This window comes from Gavia stellata, chromosome 17 (assembly GCF_030936135.1).
Source record: "Gavia stellata isolate bGavSte3 chromosome 17, bGavSte3.hap2, whole genome shotgun sequence".
Taxonomy (NCBI): domain Eukaryota; kingdom Metazoa; phylum Chordata; class Aves; order Gaviiformes; family Gaviidae; genus Gavia; species Gavia stellata.
In genome coordinates, this window is record NC_082610.1 from 15588283 (window position 1) to 15606934 (window position 18652).

The 18652-nt window shown below is 37.3% G+C and overlaps 1 protein-coding gene across 4 annotated transcripts in view; it reads right to left on the minus strand.

Moving 5' to 3' along the window:
• PLEKHA7 (pleckstrin homology domain containing A7) overlaps nucleotides 1–18652 on the minus strand; it is a 158414-nt gene that overhangs the window by 21559 nt on the left and 118203 nt on the right. For all 4 annotated transcript variants that reach the window (XM_059825745.1, XM_059825747.1, XM_059825748.1 and 1 more), the window contains 6 exons: nucleotides 13179–13698; nucleotides 10750–10836; nucleotides 8334–8387; nucleotides 3000–3068; nucleotides 2752–2832; nucleotides 1281–1430 (listed from right to left, as the gene is read on the minus strand). In XM_059825745.1, coding sequence (XP_059681728.1) covers nucleotides 1281–1430; nucleotides 2752–2832; nucleotides 3000–3068; nucleotides 8334–8387; nucleotides 10750–10836; nucleotides 13179–13698 — 961 coding nt within the window. The remainder of the gene's footprint in view (nucleotides 1–1280; nucleotides 1431–2751; nucleotides 2833–2999; nucleotides 3069–8333; nucleotides 8388–10749; nucleotides 10837–13178; nucleotides 13699–18652) is intronic.

An 18652-nucleotide genomic window follows, 5' to 3' on the forward strand; every position in this document is an offset into this window, starting at 1 on the left:
GGCACCATAGTCTGCCTTCTGACCCAGAACTGAGAAAAATCAAGTGTCTGGAGCATTTTTATGTAAGGAATGATAAAGTAGGCTTTCTGAAGTCTACAAAAAAGATCACTTGGGAGTTGAAGGGAAGAAGTCATGGAGGTCTATGAAACCATGAGTGGCATGAAGAGAGTGGATAACGACTGACCGTTCCCCATCCTTTCTCATATAAGAACAAGGGTTCTATCACATGAAACATGTACAAGTCAGGCTCAAAACAAATGAAAGAAAGTGGCTGTTCACACAGTGGGGAAGAGGTCTGTGCAACACCTTGCCAAATGATGTTTCACAGAATTTAATAGGTGACTGTACAGGTTCTTGGAAATGAGATCTACTGAAGATTACTATTATAGACAAAAAAAATACCAGCCTCAGGAATTCTCTGAGACGAAAATAGTTAGAAGCTGGGTTGGTTATGACAGGAAATACTACCCACCTCTCCTATCCTTACTCTTCCCTAAGCATCTGCTTATGCCCACTGCTGAAGCTGGAACCCTGGGCTAGACGGAGCCTTGGACTGGACCAATACAGCCATTCTTACAATTATTTGCTATTTATGCCCCCAATTAAATTTTAAATGCTGTCTAGGAGAGTCATGCATTCTCTACAGGCACAAAACAGTGCATATATACATTTAAATAATACTGGCATTTTAATGATCAGATCTTACTATAGGAAAGGTGTTCATGCAATTCTGGAAACAATCTTATGAAGAGCTGGTCCCATATTCATGAAGAGGTGAGATTAATATAGTGAGTACACAACACCCAGGTTTAATACACTCTCTTTCATGGTCAATTCTTAGAAATATTTTTATTCATAAAAATGCAACATTAAATTGCATTTGAATTTCATTAAATCATAATATCAACAGTAAATTTTAAGCAAAATACCAAACTTTCCCAATTCCTTTTCCCCTGGAAAACTACCATGGAATGACATTTATATTTTCAAAGGACTAGCTGAAAGATTTGCAAGCCCCACACAGAAATGAAAAAGGTATAAAAAAGTTGTTTTGAGCTTTTTTTTTTTTTTGGGGGGGGGGCAGAGCGGCGAGGCGAGAAGGGAACATTGAAAAAGAAAACTGGAGAGATTGTCTAAATTTTTTTGTTCCGGTTTATTATCCTGTACCTTAATCAAATCAGTTCAGAACGGGACTTAACTCTCTTATCCAAGGAACAATACAGTTTTACCCTAACTGGTATTTTAATTATGGTTTACTTGAAGCAACGAAAAACACATACTGTTGAAACTTTGGATATTTCAGCCCGAATATGTATGAGATCCTCTTGCAAAAGTCTCTGCTGGTAAGAAATTTTTTCTGCGTGTTGTGGTTGGTCTTTGTACTGATCCATCTGCCTGTGTAAAACCTCCAAAACAGACTCCAACTGATCCTAACAAAGAAAAAGATGGCAGTAAGCTTACAACATTTGCATAGAATTTTATGGATCTACCTGTGGGAAAAGAAAAGTTGTTTTCCACAGCCTCAGTCTTTCCCATAAGCCACCAGAGGTTAGGATTGGCCTCCTGATGTAAACAAAAAGTGCAAAAGCCTTAATTAACTATTATAACCAAGATTATCTGATATTTTCCATTAAATCTTTCCATTAAGTAGGCAAAACTGTGGAAAACACAGAGCAGTGACAGGAGAATTTTTCTATTTACAGTCTGTACAAACCCATAATTTACAGTTTCAGAAAAATCCCCTTAAGCAGTACAGAACTGTGACAGCCCTACCACAGCACTGCACTGGCTGTTCAGTCACGGACAGGTTCTCATTCACTGCTGTAGTTACATTAGCCGTATGAGGGATTAAAATATTGTCTACAACACGAAGCAGGCCAGATTCATTCCGTCAGGAGTAAATAACACCGAATCATTTTTGCACAATAGCTCTTCTGACGGCTCTATTAGGACAGTACTTTCATTGTAGAATAGGGTTTTTTTTCTGAATCACCTTCATTTATTGACAGCTATAGCTCCCAGGCAGTGAAGCAGATAAAGATACATACAGGCAAAGAAAGACAAGGAAGGGCAAACCATTTTGTTACTCTTTACTATTTGAACTCTGACTTGAATGGGCACAGAGGAAAGGAGGTGGGTTCCAACTACAATTTGTCACAGATGATATTCCCGCATTTCAGTCATTACCCTCAGAACCAAGTTCACAGTATTTTATATAAACCAGTGTAGGTTTCTGAAATTACTACAAATTTGAATCTCTCTCCCTTCTCTCACTCCTTTTTTATTTAAAAAACAAACAAACAAAAAACCACACACAAAAAAACCCAACAAACCACCGCACAAGTTACAGTGAGAGCTCAATATGGTATCACGCTGCTCTTTATGCAAACAATGTTTGTGCAGGTGGGAAGAACTGCAAATGAAACATGACTCTGCCTCATACCGTATACATATTAAGACATAAAGCGAAACTACACAGAAAAGTGTACGTACCCCAATTTGTAATAATGCCAGAAAATTAAATGTATCTGGTTTTAAAACACTCATTTTCCAAACCACGTTTTCTAAAAGTGGGTACTCAATCCTAACATAGAGAACAATTATTTTTCTTAAGTTTATATACATGTCCAAAGAAAACTATTACAACGCAAGCAGCATGCAGTAATTTGATTTTTTTGTCTGTAATTCCGTATTTTATGATTAGAGGAAAGTTGTTATTTTATTTTATAAAACTCTTCTTAATCTACTTACTTTATTTTCCTTAAGGGCTCTTATTTTGTCCTCCAAGTCCTGCAGAATTCTGTCCTGCTCACAGAAAATGCTTAGCTTGACCTGAAAATGAAATCACAGAAATATATGTTAGATTTTAAAAAGCAAGCAGAAAAGTCTCCACTAGCAGTATTTTACCCCAAAGAACACAGTAACGTGAACACGTAACAGTACAAGATAAATAGCCAAAACAACGCCCAAGAGGTTCTGAAGTGGTATTTGATACTTACATCAATATCACTTTCTGCAATCTTGACAGGTTTTGTACTTCGTTCTTTTAACGTGTCACGCCCTGTCACCTAAGAGGAACAGGTTTTAAAGATCTGAGAAATTTGTTGCAAACTAAAACCTAATTAAGCTTCAGCAATGAAAAGTTTTGTTAAATATGCATGGTTATTAACAAAGATGAATAAAATTTTGGATACGAGTATTTTCAAATACGGCTTTAGTTTTTAAAAAAATGTTATCAGAAAGAATTACTAGTTATATTAGGCTATTTAATAACTCTTACAGTAGCTTAAGATTCGGTACAAAACAGCATAACCCCACTTGCCTATTGTTACAAAGGTCCTGTTCCTGCAAAACCTCATAGTTTTAACAGTTGGCCTTTAATAGCTTTCTTTAAGCCAAAGGACTTGAACAGTTCCTTTAAATGCACGGTTGCAAGAATAACAGCATTAATTAATGACTAGAAATACAAGTTTTTGGCAACTATTTCATTCTACAAAGGATAGTCTCTTTCATAGTACAGGGCGAATTTTATTAAAAACAGACTGCTATAAAACTGCAATAGTGGAATTAAATGTAATTAATCTGTTTTGACATGTTTATAATATTACAAATCTCTCGTTGCATAAATCGCTCATTTCATATTCAATTTCTGGTGAGAAGATTATCTTCTCACATAATGCAATTTTTAGATCACTACAGAAACTGTACTATATTATACTTCCAACCTTCACAGCAATCTTAAAATGAAGGCATGTCTATCTGTAGAAAAGTTTATTATTTCCACTGTCTACATGGGACCCTTTTTGTGACTAAATGAGGTTAAAAGAATGGCAATATAATACAGCTCATTAATCATACAGTTTTTAAAAGCCTTAAAATCTAATGACTTAGTATTACTAAATTAGAACATTTTTAAAGATTCATTAAAGCAAATACTATCTTACCATAGAAACACCTGATGTTTAGAATTATAGTACTTATATACAGTATATTTCTATTTGTATATAGGCAAGAGTTTATGAAAAAAAGTCACCTAAAATTGCCTTTAATAATATAAGAGCAGAAGTTGTTGGCTTTTTTGGTGGAGTAGAAGCGGTAGTTTGCATTTTTACCGACTCTGACTGGCAATCTCCAGACTTGAAACTACATAGTTTACTAACTAACCTCACAGGCACCTACAGAATCATGCTAGCTTTCTTCAAGTAATTAAATGTTACTATAAGTGTAGATAAATCTTTGATACAACCTCAGTATCTCATTTAATATGTTATATGAAGTTAGCCATCTACACATAGTATTTTCAAATAACAAAGCAGGTTTAAGACAGACAGGTATGGTCATCCTTTGTGTTTATTGTCTTCCCTCCTCCAACAGCAGACTCCATTCAAAGACTTATCATGTGTTTTCATGTGGTGAAATGTTACTTCCTCAACACCAAAATCAAAGCATTTACTGCCTCTCAAAACTGTAGTTTTCGGATATTTTAATTTTCAACAATAATGTGTTTTATATATGTATAAAAAAATCCCTTCTTTCAAAAGTATTAATAGAATTATTTAAATGCTAAATCCTATGTAGAATAGTAACAAATAATTAAATACAAGCATAAATACTAGCATGTCAAAGTAATAATTTTGCATATTTAGTTACCTGCAAGCTAAGAGAATGCAAAAGCCTTTTTCAAAGCAATGGAATTAACAAAAAAAACCAGAGTCTACAGATTTTGAGGATAATTTAAATTACATAATCAGAACTGCAAAGAATTTGGTAATTATCAAGCAGTGAACATGAGAACATAATGAAGATTTAGCATGCTTTCACATTTTCAAAATTACACATAGGAGTCACTACTTGACACAATCATTTTCAAAACATGATAAAATGAAACCAAACACTGAGGTCAGCCATAATTTCACATACAGACTCCAAAAGGGGGGCGGGGGGGGAACACGACAGGAAAAAAGGAAAGAAAAAAAAATCTTACGGAAAGCTTTACTGTTTACCGTAAGACACCTGTAAAAGCCAGAATATGTAAACATTGACTGCTATTTTAAAAAGCAATGGGATGAGCACATTTTAGTTGCAAGCCGTCTTACATGTATACTGGATAGTAACCCTTGTGCTGAGCTCTTTAGCACTTTGTATATCATGTTGATCAGAGGTCCATTATTTTCTATCTGTTTCAAACAAAAGTTTAGTAATAGCTTGTTATAGATGTAAAAATTAAAACCCCCAAACCTTACAACTCAAAACTCCATGAGCAGCAGTAATCACATGCTCTTAAATCACACCGATCCTTGAGGTTTATAGTCTATATAATTTGCCATTAGAGAAGCTACACCTGGATTTCTACCTATCTTGCCATATCGTGGGCAGATTGTTCATCCAACCATAAGACTTTTTTTATTTTTGCAACACACATATACAAACACACAACATAAAATAGGATTTGCTCAGATGTGCCCAGTTGCAGTTTCAAGAGTGTTGGGAATTACAGCAAGATATTTTCTGTCGTGTAATATGTAGTAACACTTGCACCAAGAGCTCTGTATTGATGATTTGTGCAACCTAGTTAAAACCTCAGTGAAAAAAGTTACTTGAACCACACTTACCCTTCCTCCCATAACAAATACCTGCCATGCATAATTTCCTTCATTATTTATGTGACACAAGCTTGCACTAGCAACCTCTTTTAACAGCAGTAGAAACTAAACAGCTTCAGATATTACAGTATGACTGCAGAATAATGAAGCAGGACCACTGCTGAACCACTGAGAGAGCCCCAGATTTGCTTCAGCTGGTTGTGGAATTTATAGTTAGTGACACAAACTTTCCTATACTTCCTCATCCATATTTTGTATAAACTGTTCATGAATGTCTGGAAAATATTCTGAAGTGAGGCTGCCCATCCATCCCTCCTGTAGCCTCCTTGGACTTTATTTCATAGTCACAAAGTGAATGTTTCCTTCACCACTTGTGTTTCACTTTATTTGCAAAGTCATCTTAGAAGCTTGTGGGGAAAATCACGTTTTTCTTTCCTTTGCTCTTCCTTTCTACTTTTCTAATACAGAGTCTATCCACTTGTTGTATTTCAAAACCTCCAGGAAGAGAGATCTTCAGAAATAATGGACTTAGTGAAAAGAAAAAAGTTTAACTCCAGTTCTAAAATCTTCAGTCCTATTTGAAATTGTTTAATCAGAGTGGGTCTAACTCAAAGCCCAGTGAAGTCAAAAGAGAGACTTGAATTAAAAGGCTTTCTAAGCCTTTAGTGTCTTAAATGAAAGGTACCACCACGTCTACTAACTGTGAATTTGCCATATTCCACCATTACCAAATCAATATGTAATTTGCTTGATTTCATCCAGCACTTTACTCTTTTTTCCTCATACTGCAAAACAAAGCATCTCTTCAGTAATTTGTATTTAGTGGCAAAACACAGATTAAACCAATACAAAGACATGTTCTCAATTTTCAAATGGTCTCTAATCTCTCAGCAACCTGACCTGAATTTTCACATTTCCGGACCACTACTGAAAGGTTATTAAGAAATGCCCGTTTTGAAAAATTATTTCATTCTTATGGAAACACACTTGACATTTTGACTGTCAAGATTTTCAAAAGGCAACTAATGTTAACATTAACACTAACGCTGAGGGATGAAGGGATTCAGAGCAGCCTTGAGGAGTAGTGGTGGATGAAAAGCTGGACATTCACTGGCAATGTGCACTTGCAGACGAGAAAGCCAACTGTATCCTGGGCTGCATCAAAAGCAGTACTGCGACCAGCTCAGGGGTCCTCAGCACAGGAGAGACATGGACCTGTTGGAGCGGGTCCAGAGGAGGGCCACAAAAATGATCAGAGGGCTGGAACACCTCTCCTATGAGGACAGGCTGTGAGAGTTGGGGTTGTTCAGCCTGGACAAGAGAAGGCTCTGGGAAGACCTTATTGTGGCCTTTCAATACTTAAAGGGGACTTGAAAGAAAGATGGGGACAGACTTTTTAGTAGAGCCTGTAGAGACAGGACAGGGGGTAATGGTTTTAAACTGAAAGAGGGCAGATTCAGACTAGAGATAAAGAAATGTTCTACAATGAGGGTGGTGGAACACCGGCACAGGTTGCCCAGAGAGGTGGGAGATGCCCCATCCCTGGAAACATTCAAGGTCAAGCTGGATGGGGTTCTGAGCACCCTGCTCCAGTTGAAGATGTCCCTGCTCATTGCAGGGGGGTTGGACTAGATGACCTTTAAAGGTCCCTTCCAACGCACACCATCCTATGATTAAGTTTCTTTTCACAGAAAGATCAGGAGTCCCCATACATTTCTATCTATATATGTGACACTATACATATGTGTAATACGTGTTACCAATATTTTCCATTTATATATTTGGTTATATATTCAGCCATTAAAACATCACATAAAATTGAAATACACGTACTAATAGGTCCAGTCAGCTCATTAGCTGCACATACGCAATGCCCCATGGCATCAGCAAGAACTACGTACATGCAAACAATAAGGATGACTAAGTGTCAATTTTCACTCCACCTTCATTTTCAGAAACACCATATGATTTATATGTGGTGAGACATCCTACACACCACAGAAAGTGGGAGCCTGCTTTGCTAAGCAAAATGATTGTATGTTTTGTTGGGTTTTTTTCTTCAAAACCTCAAATTAATAAGTCTGGATTTGCTTTCAAATTGCCAACTATCAGGTGTACCAGATACGAAGTAATTTAGTTTAGACAGATGCTTTGATGCTCAATATCATATTTTCACTTTTTTTTTTTTTGAGGAAATATCAGGTAACATTATTTGAGCAGATTATGTCTACGAATGGATGAACGAATGGGTGCATTTGAAAGCAATGACAGGTGCTAATTAACCACATTTTCACAGGAAAGCAAGACATTATAAATATGGCATTATAAAAGTCAGCTCAAGAAGATTTAAAGGGAAAAATCTGGATTAAAAGAACACCCTGTTCTAACTTTCAGCAGTTGACTTCATATTGGTTCAAATGCTACAGCAGGTAAACATTTTGTATCAGCTTTTTATCTGATTTTACTAAACCCACATAATATTCATCTGGAATAACAGTAACACAAGCTTTCCCTACAAACTGAAGCAACTACATTTTCCGAGTTTGTACTTTAATTGTATAGTCACTACTATAAAAGACACTCAAGATTCTAAGCACAACAGTGATGGCAAAAGACACAGTTTCCATCTCTGAACAGAAGGTGATCTGAAAACCTGCAGATACAAAGATGTTACACAAAAGACCACTGGGTTAAAAAAAAAAATGGAAGTAGACTCCTATAAAATCTTACCTTTAGATCCAAATATTCCAAATCCTTTTTCAACTGGATATAAGTGTCATCCGCCTTCAAGTTAAGTACATAGGGAAAAAAAATGCAATATATTTGGTAATTTTGAAACAATTTCAAAATACTTGGATTGGTTATATATAAGAAAATGGATGAAAGAGGAAACAAAATAACAGAGGAAGAAGTACATAAAAAAGCACATTTGCTCCACCAGCATATTGCTATTTACAGCTGAAAAATGGGCAAAATATTTCCCAAGAATATTAGTACCTCATGCCCACCCTCCAAACATACAGATTTGAGTTTTCCACCTCTAATGAGACACGTAACTACCTGAAACAATAGATTTTCAAGTTATTTTTTCAAGACCTATTTCTACTGACTATCCCTTCACTGAAAATGTTATGGTGTTGTCCTTCAGCATAACATGTCCCTTTGGGAGAAGAAGAGAAGACTTGTACCTAACTGAATGTCAGATGTAAGTAGAAGCCATTATATAACAAATCATTCAAATACTTTTGATCACATTTCATACACATTTTAAGATATTAATTCCTTTATTCAGGAAAAGTATGAAATAATTTTTGTGAATATAATACTGAAAAAGATCTCACCTATATGATTAGAGAATCCATTTTGCCTTTTAAGTAACAGCGATCAACTTGATCCTTATTTTTCATTGGCTCCCCTGAAATTGCTATCAGCTTAATTTTGCATCAGCTCACCTGAAATAGCTATCAGCTTAATTTTATAGTTACATTCATCTAGCAACATCTGCATGACAGTTGCTTCAAGAAAAGCATGCACACAAGTCATGAAAAAAGTTATTTCTCCTTTTTTCAAGAGAGGCATTTGCAATATGCTACAAAATAAAACCTAACTGTTGCAAATGTGCTTTGTAATCAGCCAAAACGTCCCCAAATTCCTAGAATTTTTACTGCTATTTTGACAGGATTTTATATCCTGGGTACATTAAACTTCAGAATAAAAGAAAAACACAACTATACCTTTTCTCAAGTTTTGAGCCAATGAGAATGTGTAGTTAAAAAAAGAAAAGAAAAATCCTTTATGCCATGAAATCAATACATTACTCTTGCATTTCTTTAGAGGTGTTCACTTACAATTCTCGTCTGATCAGCTTCTAAAGTCTGGCTGAGGACTCGACTAGAAAGTCTGCCCGTTTTTGGAGAAATCCCTGTTACTATTGCCCATCTTAGTGCAATTGTTCTGTAGGTGAGGTAAGTCGGGAAATGAAACTTCCAAACTCAAAAAAATTCCTGTAGTTTTGGGCCAATACAGAGCCTTCACCAATTCCAGGAAGAGTCACCACATTTTATTCCCAGACGGCTCCATTTTTGAGGCTCTAATACGAACCAAAGAGCTCTAGAAGTACATTTCTGTTTGATCTCGCATTGACAAGTTTCATACATCAGTGCCATCAAGAGCACTGCTGATGATCCTAGATGCCCATGAGCTTTTACGAACCAACGTTCACCTGCAGAACTGACACAGTTACAAGCTCATACGAATGTACAAACTGGCTGATGCATTTCAATTTGCAGGTGACGCAGCATGTGGCACAGGGAGCCAATCCCATCATGAAGCAGCACAAAGAAATGGTTTTGCTTTAGAATGAACTTATCTAATGTTTTAACCCACATTTCTGAAGATGCAGCATTTTCAGAAATAGCATAAAAAGGAACTATACAGAACACTTTGAAACATATGCACTGGTGCCCTATAACTTAAAACGCTCATCTTTTATAGCAAATACAGTAGCAAAGAAAAACGGCAAATGACCTGGGAATTGTAGAATACCGAAGAATGGGCAAGAAAGCACAGACTCAAGCATGCCACTAATGAAGCATTTGCAGAGTCACAGAATGTCATACGGCACAGATGAGCCAAGCAGCAGCTGACCTGATAGGTGGAATTAGTTGGCAAGTGCTGCAGTAATTGTGCGATTGTGTAATTTCGTATACTAGCCAACTTAGCCTGATGTCTCCTTAATCGAATGAGAAGCAATGTTAGCTCTTCAGGCTGCAGGTATTTAGACACATTGTAAAGAGGAAATTAGCAGTCTTCAGGGAGAGTAACCGTAATTACATTTTTCACCTCAGTGCCCAGAAAGCAGTTACTTGACACGATTAAGCAATTATTTCATTAACTCTGCATTTGGTCAAATAAACATAATAGAAGTTGAATCCTGTAATAACAAACAGCTCACCCCTGTTCATGTTGCAGATAACAGCAAAATTCCTACAGGCTTTACTGGGAGCTGGTTAAGATTAAGTTCTCATTCAAGTTATTTATGTTTTAACTAATAAAAATACAACTACTATGGAATGAGCAGGATTTTAAAACTTAACTACAATACTATGATGACACAAAAGGAAAAGTAACTGCTCTCTCAACTTACCGACTTGCCATGCAAACTGGGAGCGCTCACAGTATGTGTCATGTAGCCCATAGCAGGCATAGAGCGTCGATCAATGTGAGTTGAGCTCTGTAAGAAGCCACAGCCAGAGTTGTAAGGATTGTCTCAAGTGAACGCTATGCTGTACTTGATGAAAAATTCTGAAGATATGCACCTCTGCCACAAATTTTGTGTTTGAATTCACAGCATGCTTAGATGAGGGTAACATTCACGGGCCAGCCAGATCCGTTGATGATTAAGCAAAACTTACGAATGAACAAGTGCAAATTTAGCACCTGCGATGCTGGGCAGATCAGCAGATTCTGGTAGCACAAGATGCTTCAGCAGAGTATGCAAAATGGCTTCCAGCAAATAAAAAAGAATATTCATAAAGTTGCCCCCCCAGCGTCTCCCAGAGAAAGGCTGGTTGGCTTATGCCCTCCAACAGCAGGCTCGCACTCCACACCGTGACAACTGCGCGCGCCCTTTTAGCCAGGGAACACGAAGCTACTGACAGGAGTGACACCTTGTGGCAATGGGTTCCATTAATACCAGGGGTTTTAAATAATCGTGTTTGAGCTGCCCCTTTCTGCTTATAATAAGAAAACCTACTGCACATCCATTCTTTCATCTTTCTCTTAATGCCAAACTTTTATGGCTTTCTTCAAGACAGGCTAAATGTCTCATGATTTATTTTTATTCCTGTCTCTGAATTTCACTGAATGCTGTTTTGTTCTGCCCCCCCCCCCCCCCCTTTTTTTTTTTAACTGTAACAGAATGGAATTTAATAAAGCATTCCAGGGAGGGGGGGGGGAGTATCACAGACTTCTGTAGACATATACATTTAAATGTAAAATGACGCTGTGCTTACATATAAAAACATGACCGTTTTTCTCTTCTACAGAAGTTTCACAGAAAAGTTTTACAGATGAGGAAAACTGTGTTTCTCTATATTGGCAAAACCAATATGACATAAAAAGAGTTTTATTTTATGAGTAAGTTTTATGCAGCTACATTGCACAGGAAGGGAAAAGACTGCTGTACATTCCTTCATAAGGGATGTAATGCTCCTTCAACTTACACATGGAGAAACCAATGTCTGGTATAAAATAATCAGGAGTTAAAAAAAAATATTAATTTCCAGTGCTGCACATCACTAGACTATTTCATCCGCTGACAGAATATTATAAATCTAAAAATGCTGAGAGACATCCGACAGCTACGCCGCACATACACTAGGAAAAGTATCTGAACTGTGCATGAAGCTGGCATGCAACCTAAAGTCATGGGCCTGAACCCACGCTGGGTATCTGAATTTACAAGTCTCTTTCTTTGCAAATACTTTCCCCATCAGAGCCCATGGTTGAGGTCAAGGAATTATGCGAATGCAGAGGCTTTCATTGCACTTACTCCAATGTAAAAGCTACCAAGACAAGCAAATTCTACATTGAGTCAATCCTGAATTTCCCTCATTTCCTTAGGCAAGGAGAGCCTTGTGGAGTACCCAATAGGGAAACCTCTGTCACCTCTGGATACGAGGGGTACAGCAGTGTCTACAAAAAAACCACACTGAAATTTTGCAGAAGGTTAAAGTTTCAGACCAACACTGTTTCATTTTGGTTAGCCCAATGATAATGGCTCTGCAAAGGGCTTAAACTACCAAATGCATGAAAAATCATTATGTTTTTAGCCATAACCAAAAACTGAATCAGCTGTAAGACTAACTACAGTAGCAAAACGTGTAGAGAAAGTAGATGCAGCAAACACTGAAGACTACAAGCATAAGGGAGGTGGAGCCCAGGGAGGTGGTAGAGTCACCCTCCCTGGAGGTATTCAAGGAGCGTGTGGATGTGGCATTGTGGGATGTAGCCTGATGGACATGGTGCTGTGTGGTGTTGGGTGGGTTGGTTTTTGGTGTGTTGTGGCTTGTTGTTGTTGTGTGGTGGTTGGGGTTTTTTTTTTTGTTTTTTTTGGGGTTTTTTGTTTTGTGTTTTTTTTTTTTTTTTAGGTTGGACTTGATGATCTTACAGGTCTTTTCCAACCGTAGTGATTCTGTGATTCTGTGAAGTAAATAATCAAGGAAGAGTTCATCCTGCTGAGTTTTATATTCTTGCCTACCTACTCTATACATTAAAATACTACAATTTGTATATTTTACACATCTAAACCTATGTCTTCCAGTTTTTGAATAAAAATATTCCAAAGCAATGTGATGTGCCACCAGTTTTCCTTTCCTAACCAACAAAAATTAGTAAATCTGAAATGATCAGAAAGATAAGAGTTTTGGCATAAAATTATTCATTCTATTAACTTTTACAACTTGCACGATCTTTCATACACAAGAAAGGATGCAATTAAAATGACTAAATTAAATTATCAATGTATGAAACCACATTCAGAATAGTTTGAAATCAGTTATACTGTATACAAACCTTTACAGCATGATTTCGTATCTTCCTGGGTGACCCTGCAAAAGGAACGTCTACAGTCTGTCTCTCGTCAGATGGTTTAACTGTAAGCCTTTCTGCAGGAGTATGTGGTCTCCTTGGAGGAAAGCTTTTTGGAGGTCCAGGCGGAGGAATATCAGATGGAGAGGGTGGAACAGATATTGATCGTGGAACATCTAATGAACTTTTTGACTTACCACGATCAATAAAATCTGAAGAACCTACATAAAGTGGGGCAGTGGGGCTGCCGTGTTTAAATTGCTGTCGCTGCTGCCACTCATATAGCTGCCAAACAGTTCCATCCTTACTTGCTTTCCTTTCCTCCTGGGACATCTTCAAGTGGCTAACACGGTCTTGCGCGTATTTGTAGTCACTCGGCAAATTGCGGTTTGGTGGTGGTGGTGAGCTCCCTGAAGGCTGCCTGGTATTCTTTGGCAAAGTGTGATAGTTTTCAGGAAAAGGTGGATTGGGACCCTGACGTGGAAGAGTCTGATCAGAAGTGAGGCTGTAAAGAAGGGGAAGGAAAAAAAAAAAAGGGGGAGGGTAAATTTTAGCATACATTGATGTGTGGGAGTGACTGATAAAAAAAAATCTCTAATGACATTAGCATAGGAGCTACAAGACACAACATACAAGAGTAATTTCAAAAGAATTTACAGGAATATTAACAAAGTAATATTAATTAAATCTGCCCTGCACAAAAACATTACACTGTATTCATGCAAAGACGCAAACATTATAAATATAGGCTTTTGATTTTGTGTGTAACCTAGGATGACCTAGTAGAAATAATGCTGAGACCAAAAAGAATGTCAAGAACATGAAGAAAGGAATTATCGTCATGTTTAAGGAGCAAATCCATAAATCACAGGACTCGTCAGCGACAGCTCACCAGTAGGTGGTGCAGTTTACGAACACAAATATGTGCTCAGTATAAAAAATTACCTTGAAGTGCAAGAAGAAATCTCACCAATCACAGAACGAATATCTCAGATAATTTTTGTTCATGTCAATGAAGTGAAAAAAAAAAAAAAAGTAAGAAATTGCTCAAAGTCCCCAAGTCTGTACAATTTACTTTCATCTGACCTAATGCTACTGGTTCTACTGTTTTAAGCAACGCCAGGCTTTTTTTGCAACAAAACTCATTGACAAACTAGAATACAAACAGAGGCATTACATCCTGGCTTTAGTACTGCATCCATAACATACTTAAACTGTAGAAACTAAGTCTTTTGTAGACAGCTAAGAGAGAATTGGCAAAAGCTTTGACAAAGTGTAGGTAGCTCCCTCTCCTACTTTGAAGTCAAAATCTTTCTGTGGCCCCATGCATAAGAAACTGCCTGTCTAATTTCTGATTCTCCAGTTAACCATCTGGGGGTTTTGTACTTGCAGTCACTTGCCCATTGATTTGGGATGTCCAAACAGAAAATCATTCTGCTAGACACAGAGCAACAATACAAAAAATAAATAAAAACAACAAAAAACCGCACAAATTGAGAGACTCAGAGCACATTCATCACTCCACTCGGTAGGCTCCACTCTCGGCATGAGAAGGAGACCTGATGGTGTGGGAACTGCAGGAATTCCACATGAAAGAAAAGACAGGATGGAAAGGAACATCTTTGTTCAGCATCCAAGAATAATAGAAGCAGGGAGAAAAGAATTGCTACCAGTAACTGCTGCTCAGTAGGTGCCTCCATCTATTTCTACTTGCAGGATTTGGCACTGTTGGGCTGTCTTGAAATATGGATGCTCTTGAGAAGATACATAATTCCTCATGTCAGAAAGCAGAATAACTGCCCTGTGCTGCACGGAGGATTACAAATTCACAAAAGCTCTGCTCTCTCAAACCGCAGAACCTTGATGTTACCTCAAATTTCACAATAAAGGTTAAAGCAGGCAAGTAGTGTGAACAGAGGCAACTCAAAGATCAGCATTTAGTGGTCAAGTAACCTCTTTTATTTGTCTAGCTCTTTACATCATGTGTACTCTGTATTGCCAACTCCTTCCACATGAAAATCAAAGCAGTTGGTAGAAATGTGTTTTCTCTAGATAGCAATGAGAACTGAGAAAGCTTGGAGCAGGTAATGCTTCGAAAGGACATCCGAGACAGGCACGAAGCTAGGACAGATCCTTTTGGTGATTTCTCTGTGGGAAAAAGGGGAAGGGGGCTTGACCACTCCTATACTCCTATAGCGCAGCCCTCATGAAGGTGTCGGCAAGCTACTGAATGTTGCAAACCACCTGCGTGTGGTTATTTTCTAATTGGACATGAAAGGGTAAAGTATTGAGATCAGCAGGAATTAATGGCAGTCAATGAAGTCATCAGGGCTAGCAACTTTAAGAGCAAAAGCAGTCTGAAAACAAAGACCCCATGAGTTTTGGGGCGGGGGGGAATCACACCTTTCTTCTAGAAAAGAACGCATTTGCCCGAGAGGAACGAAAACTGTTTGGATGAAAGCAGTACTTTGAGTAGCTGGGAAGTGCTGGCTTCATACAATACTTCAGCCTGCCAGAAAAAAGAACGAAGTTGCATGTGCATTACACTGCACAGGGGAAGTCGTATTCAAAGCTGAACTTCAGAGGCAACTGCCTACATACAGGCAGGTTGCAATTTCTCCGTATATGAAGTAGGGAGAAACCTCCAGCTAAGATGACAGGCTTTAAGCAGGTGGCATCTCTACCAAACAAGGTGTCAGACCCTTAAAAATAATTTGCATTATATAAAAATAGGCACTAAGACAACATACCAATTTCTATAACGGGAAAGGAACAATGTCCTGAATGACCCAAATCAGTCCACAATGGACTATGGACAATTGCTTTCTCAGGGATCAAAAGGAAAAATGAGCAAAAGCAGATGGTCTTGAGAATCTCCCTCTATTGAATGATGAGGTATAAAGAATATAAAAAGGAAAGCAGACATTGAAGAATGAAAAAATGGCCTGATGCCATATTACATGATTATTGGCCATGAAAATCATTCAGGGTCTGCAACAGGAAGCAAGCGCACAGAAGATATTGTAAAAGAGAAGATAAATGCTCAAAAGAAAACAAATAAAATTACTGGAAACAGTATGCCCATTCATGGAAATGCACATAAGCTAACAAAGACAAGTAATATTTCTTCCTTGAGCAAATCACGAAGGAATAGAAAGTTCTGCATAACAAAAAACGTTTAAGGCTCTATTTGCAAGGAAGGAAATTCCTCAACACGACTGCATTTAGTTGGGAAATATTAAGCTTATGTTTTTCAGATTTATATTTTTTTTATAAAGTGCAAATAAACCCTTAGAAATAGCAGATTCTTTACAATTATGTATTCACGATGTCTACCCAGGCACTGGAATCAGATCAAAGACTAATACTGGACAGCTGCTGTTTGATGGTCCTGACCTTTAATTACTTAAAACCAAAATCTCTGGAAAGCCTCCTTTCAAAACTCCTTCCAATTCTCTAGATCTCTCTCAAGGGCTGGCATGAACCTCACTGCAGCAGGTATTCCCCTTTGCTGAGAACAGGGGGGTTAGATGACTACATTGGACGTAACTGTAGCACTGCTAACAGTTCATTGTCTGAGAGAGATGAATCTCTAAAGTGACAGCTAACATTTACTAGTTAGCAAACAGTTCTGAGTGCTTTAGAAAAAGGGGAAGTAAAATATCTATTTGACACATCTAAATATCTATATTTTTATATATACATATAAAGGTGCAATCCCTGCAAATAATTATACAAACAACTGCTGTATTTGTGTGAAGACTTTAGCTGAAAGAGTTCTTTCTTGTCATAATCAACCTGCTGGCAAGCATTGCATCTTTATACACCTAAGCCAGAAAACAAATAAAACTGTACTCATCCTGTGTTCAAAAATTATAAAGGCTTCTAAATCCTCAGAGGTTTTTTATTTCTAACATTTCAGATAGAATAACAGTAAACACGGAGCATTAAGAAATTAAGCAGTCCCCTCACACTTACTAAAATCAAAATGGAATGGCCATCAAATTATCATCTCTGTCTTAAATTTCTACATCCTGAAATCAAGAAAACATTTGACAACTAACATGCCACTTTTATCCATCAGTTAAGTGCACTGCAATGACCACAGCAGGTTGAGAGAAGGTGCCATTTAAAAAAAAAAAAAAAATCAATCCATTAATCTTCAGGAAGGTAATGTGCAATTTATTCTGAACTCAGAGAATATAACAGCATTTGGCAGGAAAAGACAAAGAAAACAAGGTAGAGTGAACTAAAATAGAAACATAAAGTTCTTAAGGTAAGAGGAAAATTTATATATATATATATATATGAAGTTAGATTTTGGATACATCACTGCAGTTAACTCTTGTGAAGTTTCACTGAACACTTAACAGCTCCAGCTGAGGTAGCTGGTTTTATCTAGAACAAATGCTTGGCACCTGCAACAGCACTATCTTAACACTACACCTGATACACGCCTAAAGCTGAGGTACTGGAAGGAGTAATTAGGAAGAAAACAGTACTTATTTAGCTATCAGTCAAACCTGTTCGCTGCCTATACTCTTGATGTGAAAAACATCAACAGAAGTTTTCTTAAGCACTGGCTAATTAATGCAATAGTTTTCTGTATTATTTTAGACTAATACATCTGTGCATGTAAGAAGAACTAACATACCAAGTACTTTTTTCATTAAAGTCATATTCTCCCAGGAAGCACTGATTGATATCCAAGCAAAAAAGATGCAAGTAAACTGACTCTAGCAGTCTACAAGAATGTTAAATAAAATCAAGAAGTATGAAAGTATGAAAATGACAAATGTTGGCTTCAATAAGTATTTAAAAAACTGCCCAAAATGTTTTCTCCCTCCTAAGAACCACATGCTAATGTCTCCTATTGTTCTATATTATAATTAGATTTTAGCAAATTTATAAGGTACTAATTCAGTAGGTTACCCACATTTGCAAAATCCTCATACGCAGCACAGAGCCCAACTGTCTTTCCTGCCACTTGACACAGGGTGACAGTCTGAACAGACACATATATACATCACTTCATTTTTTCAACTGGTACCTAATCTGACTGTACACTTTGAAAGTAAAGCAATTATGAGATTTTCAAATTACAAAAGCATTCCAGCGCGTGTTCCACCTCTTGGTACAATTTCTGTAATTTTCAGGGACGGAAAAGAGAATCCTGGAGACCATGGGAACATCCTAGGACCACTTCATTAACTAAATGAATATACAGAGACCTTTCAATACGTGACACACACTGTGACTTTGAGTGCAGTGATCTGATATAGAGGAGTGAATGGATGTTTGGAACAGGAACAGAAGGGGAAAAAAAAAATAGATCAGCATTCTTTACTTTTAAGTGGAAAACAAATGATTATCTAACTTATATTGTGTAGTTGTTTATGAATAAGAGGTAACTGAGGGCTGCATTTCACTTTCTAGCTCTTCAATTGTAGCAAATTTTA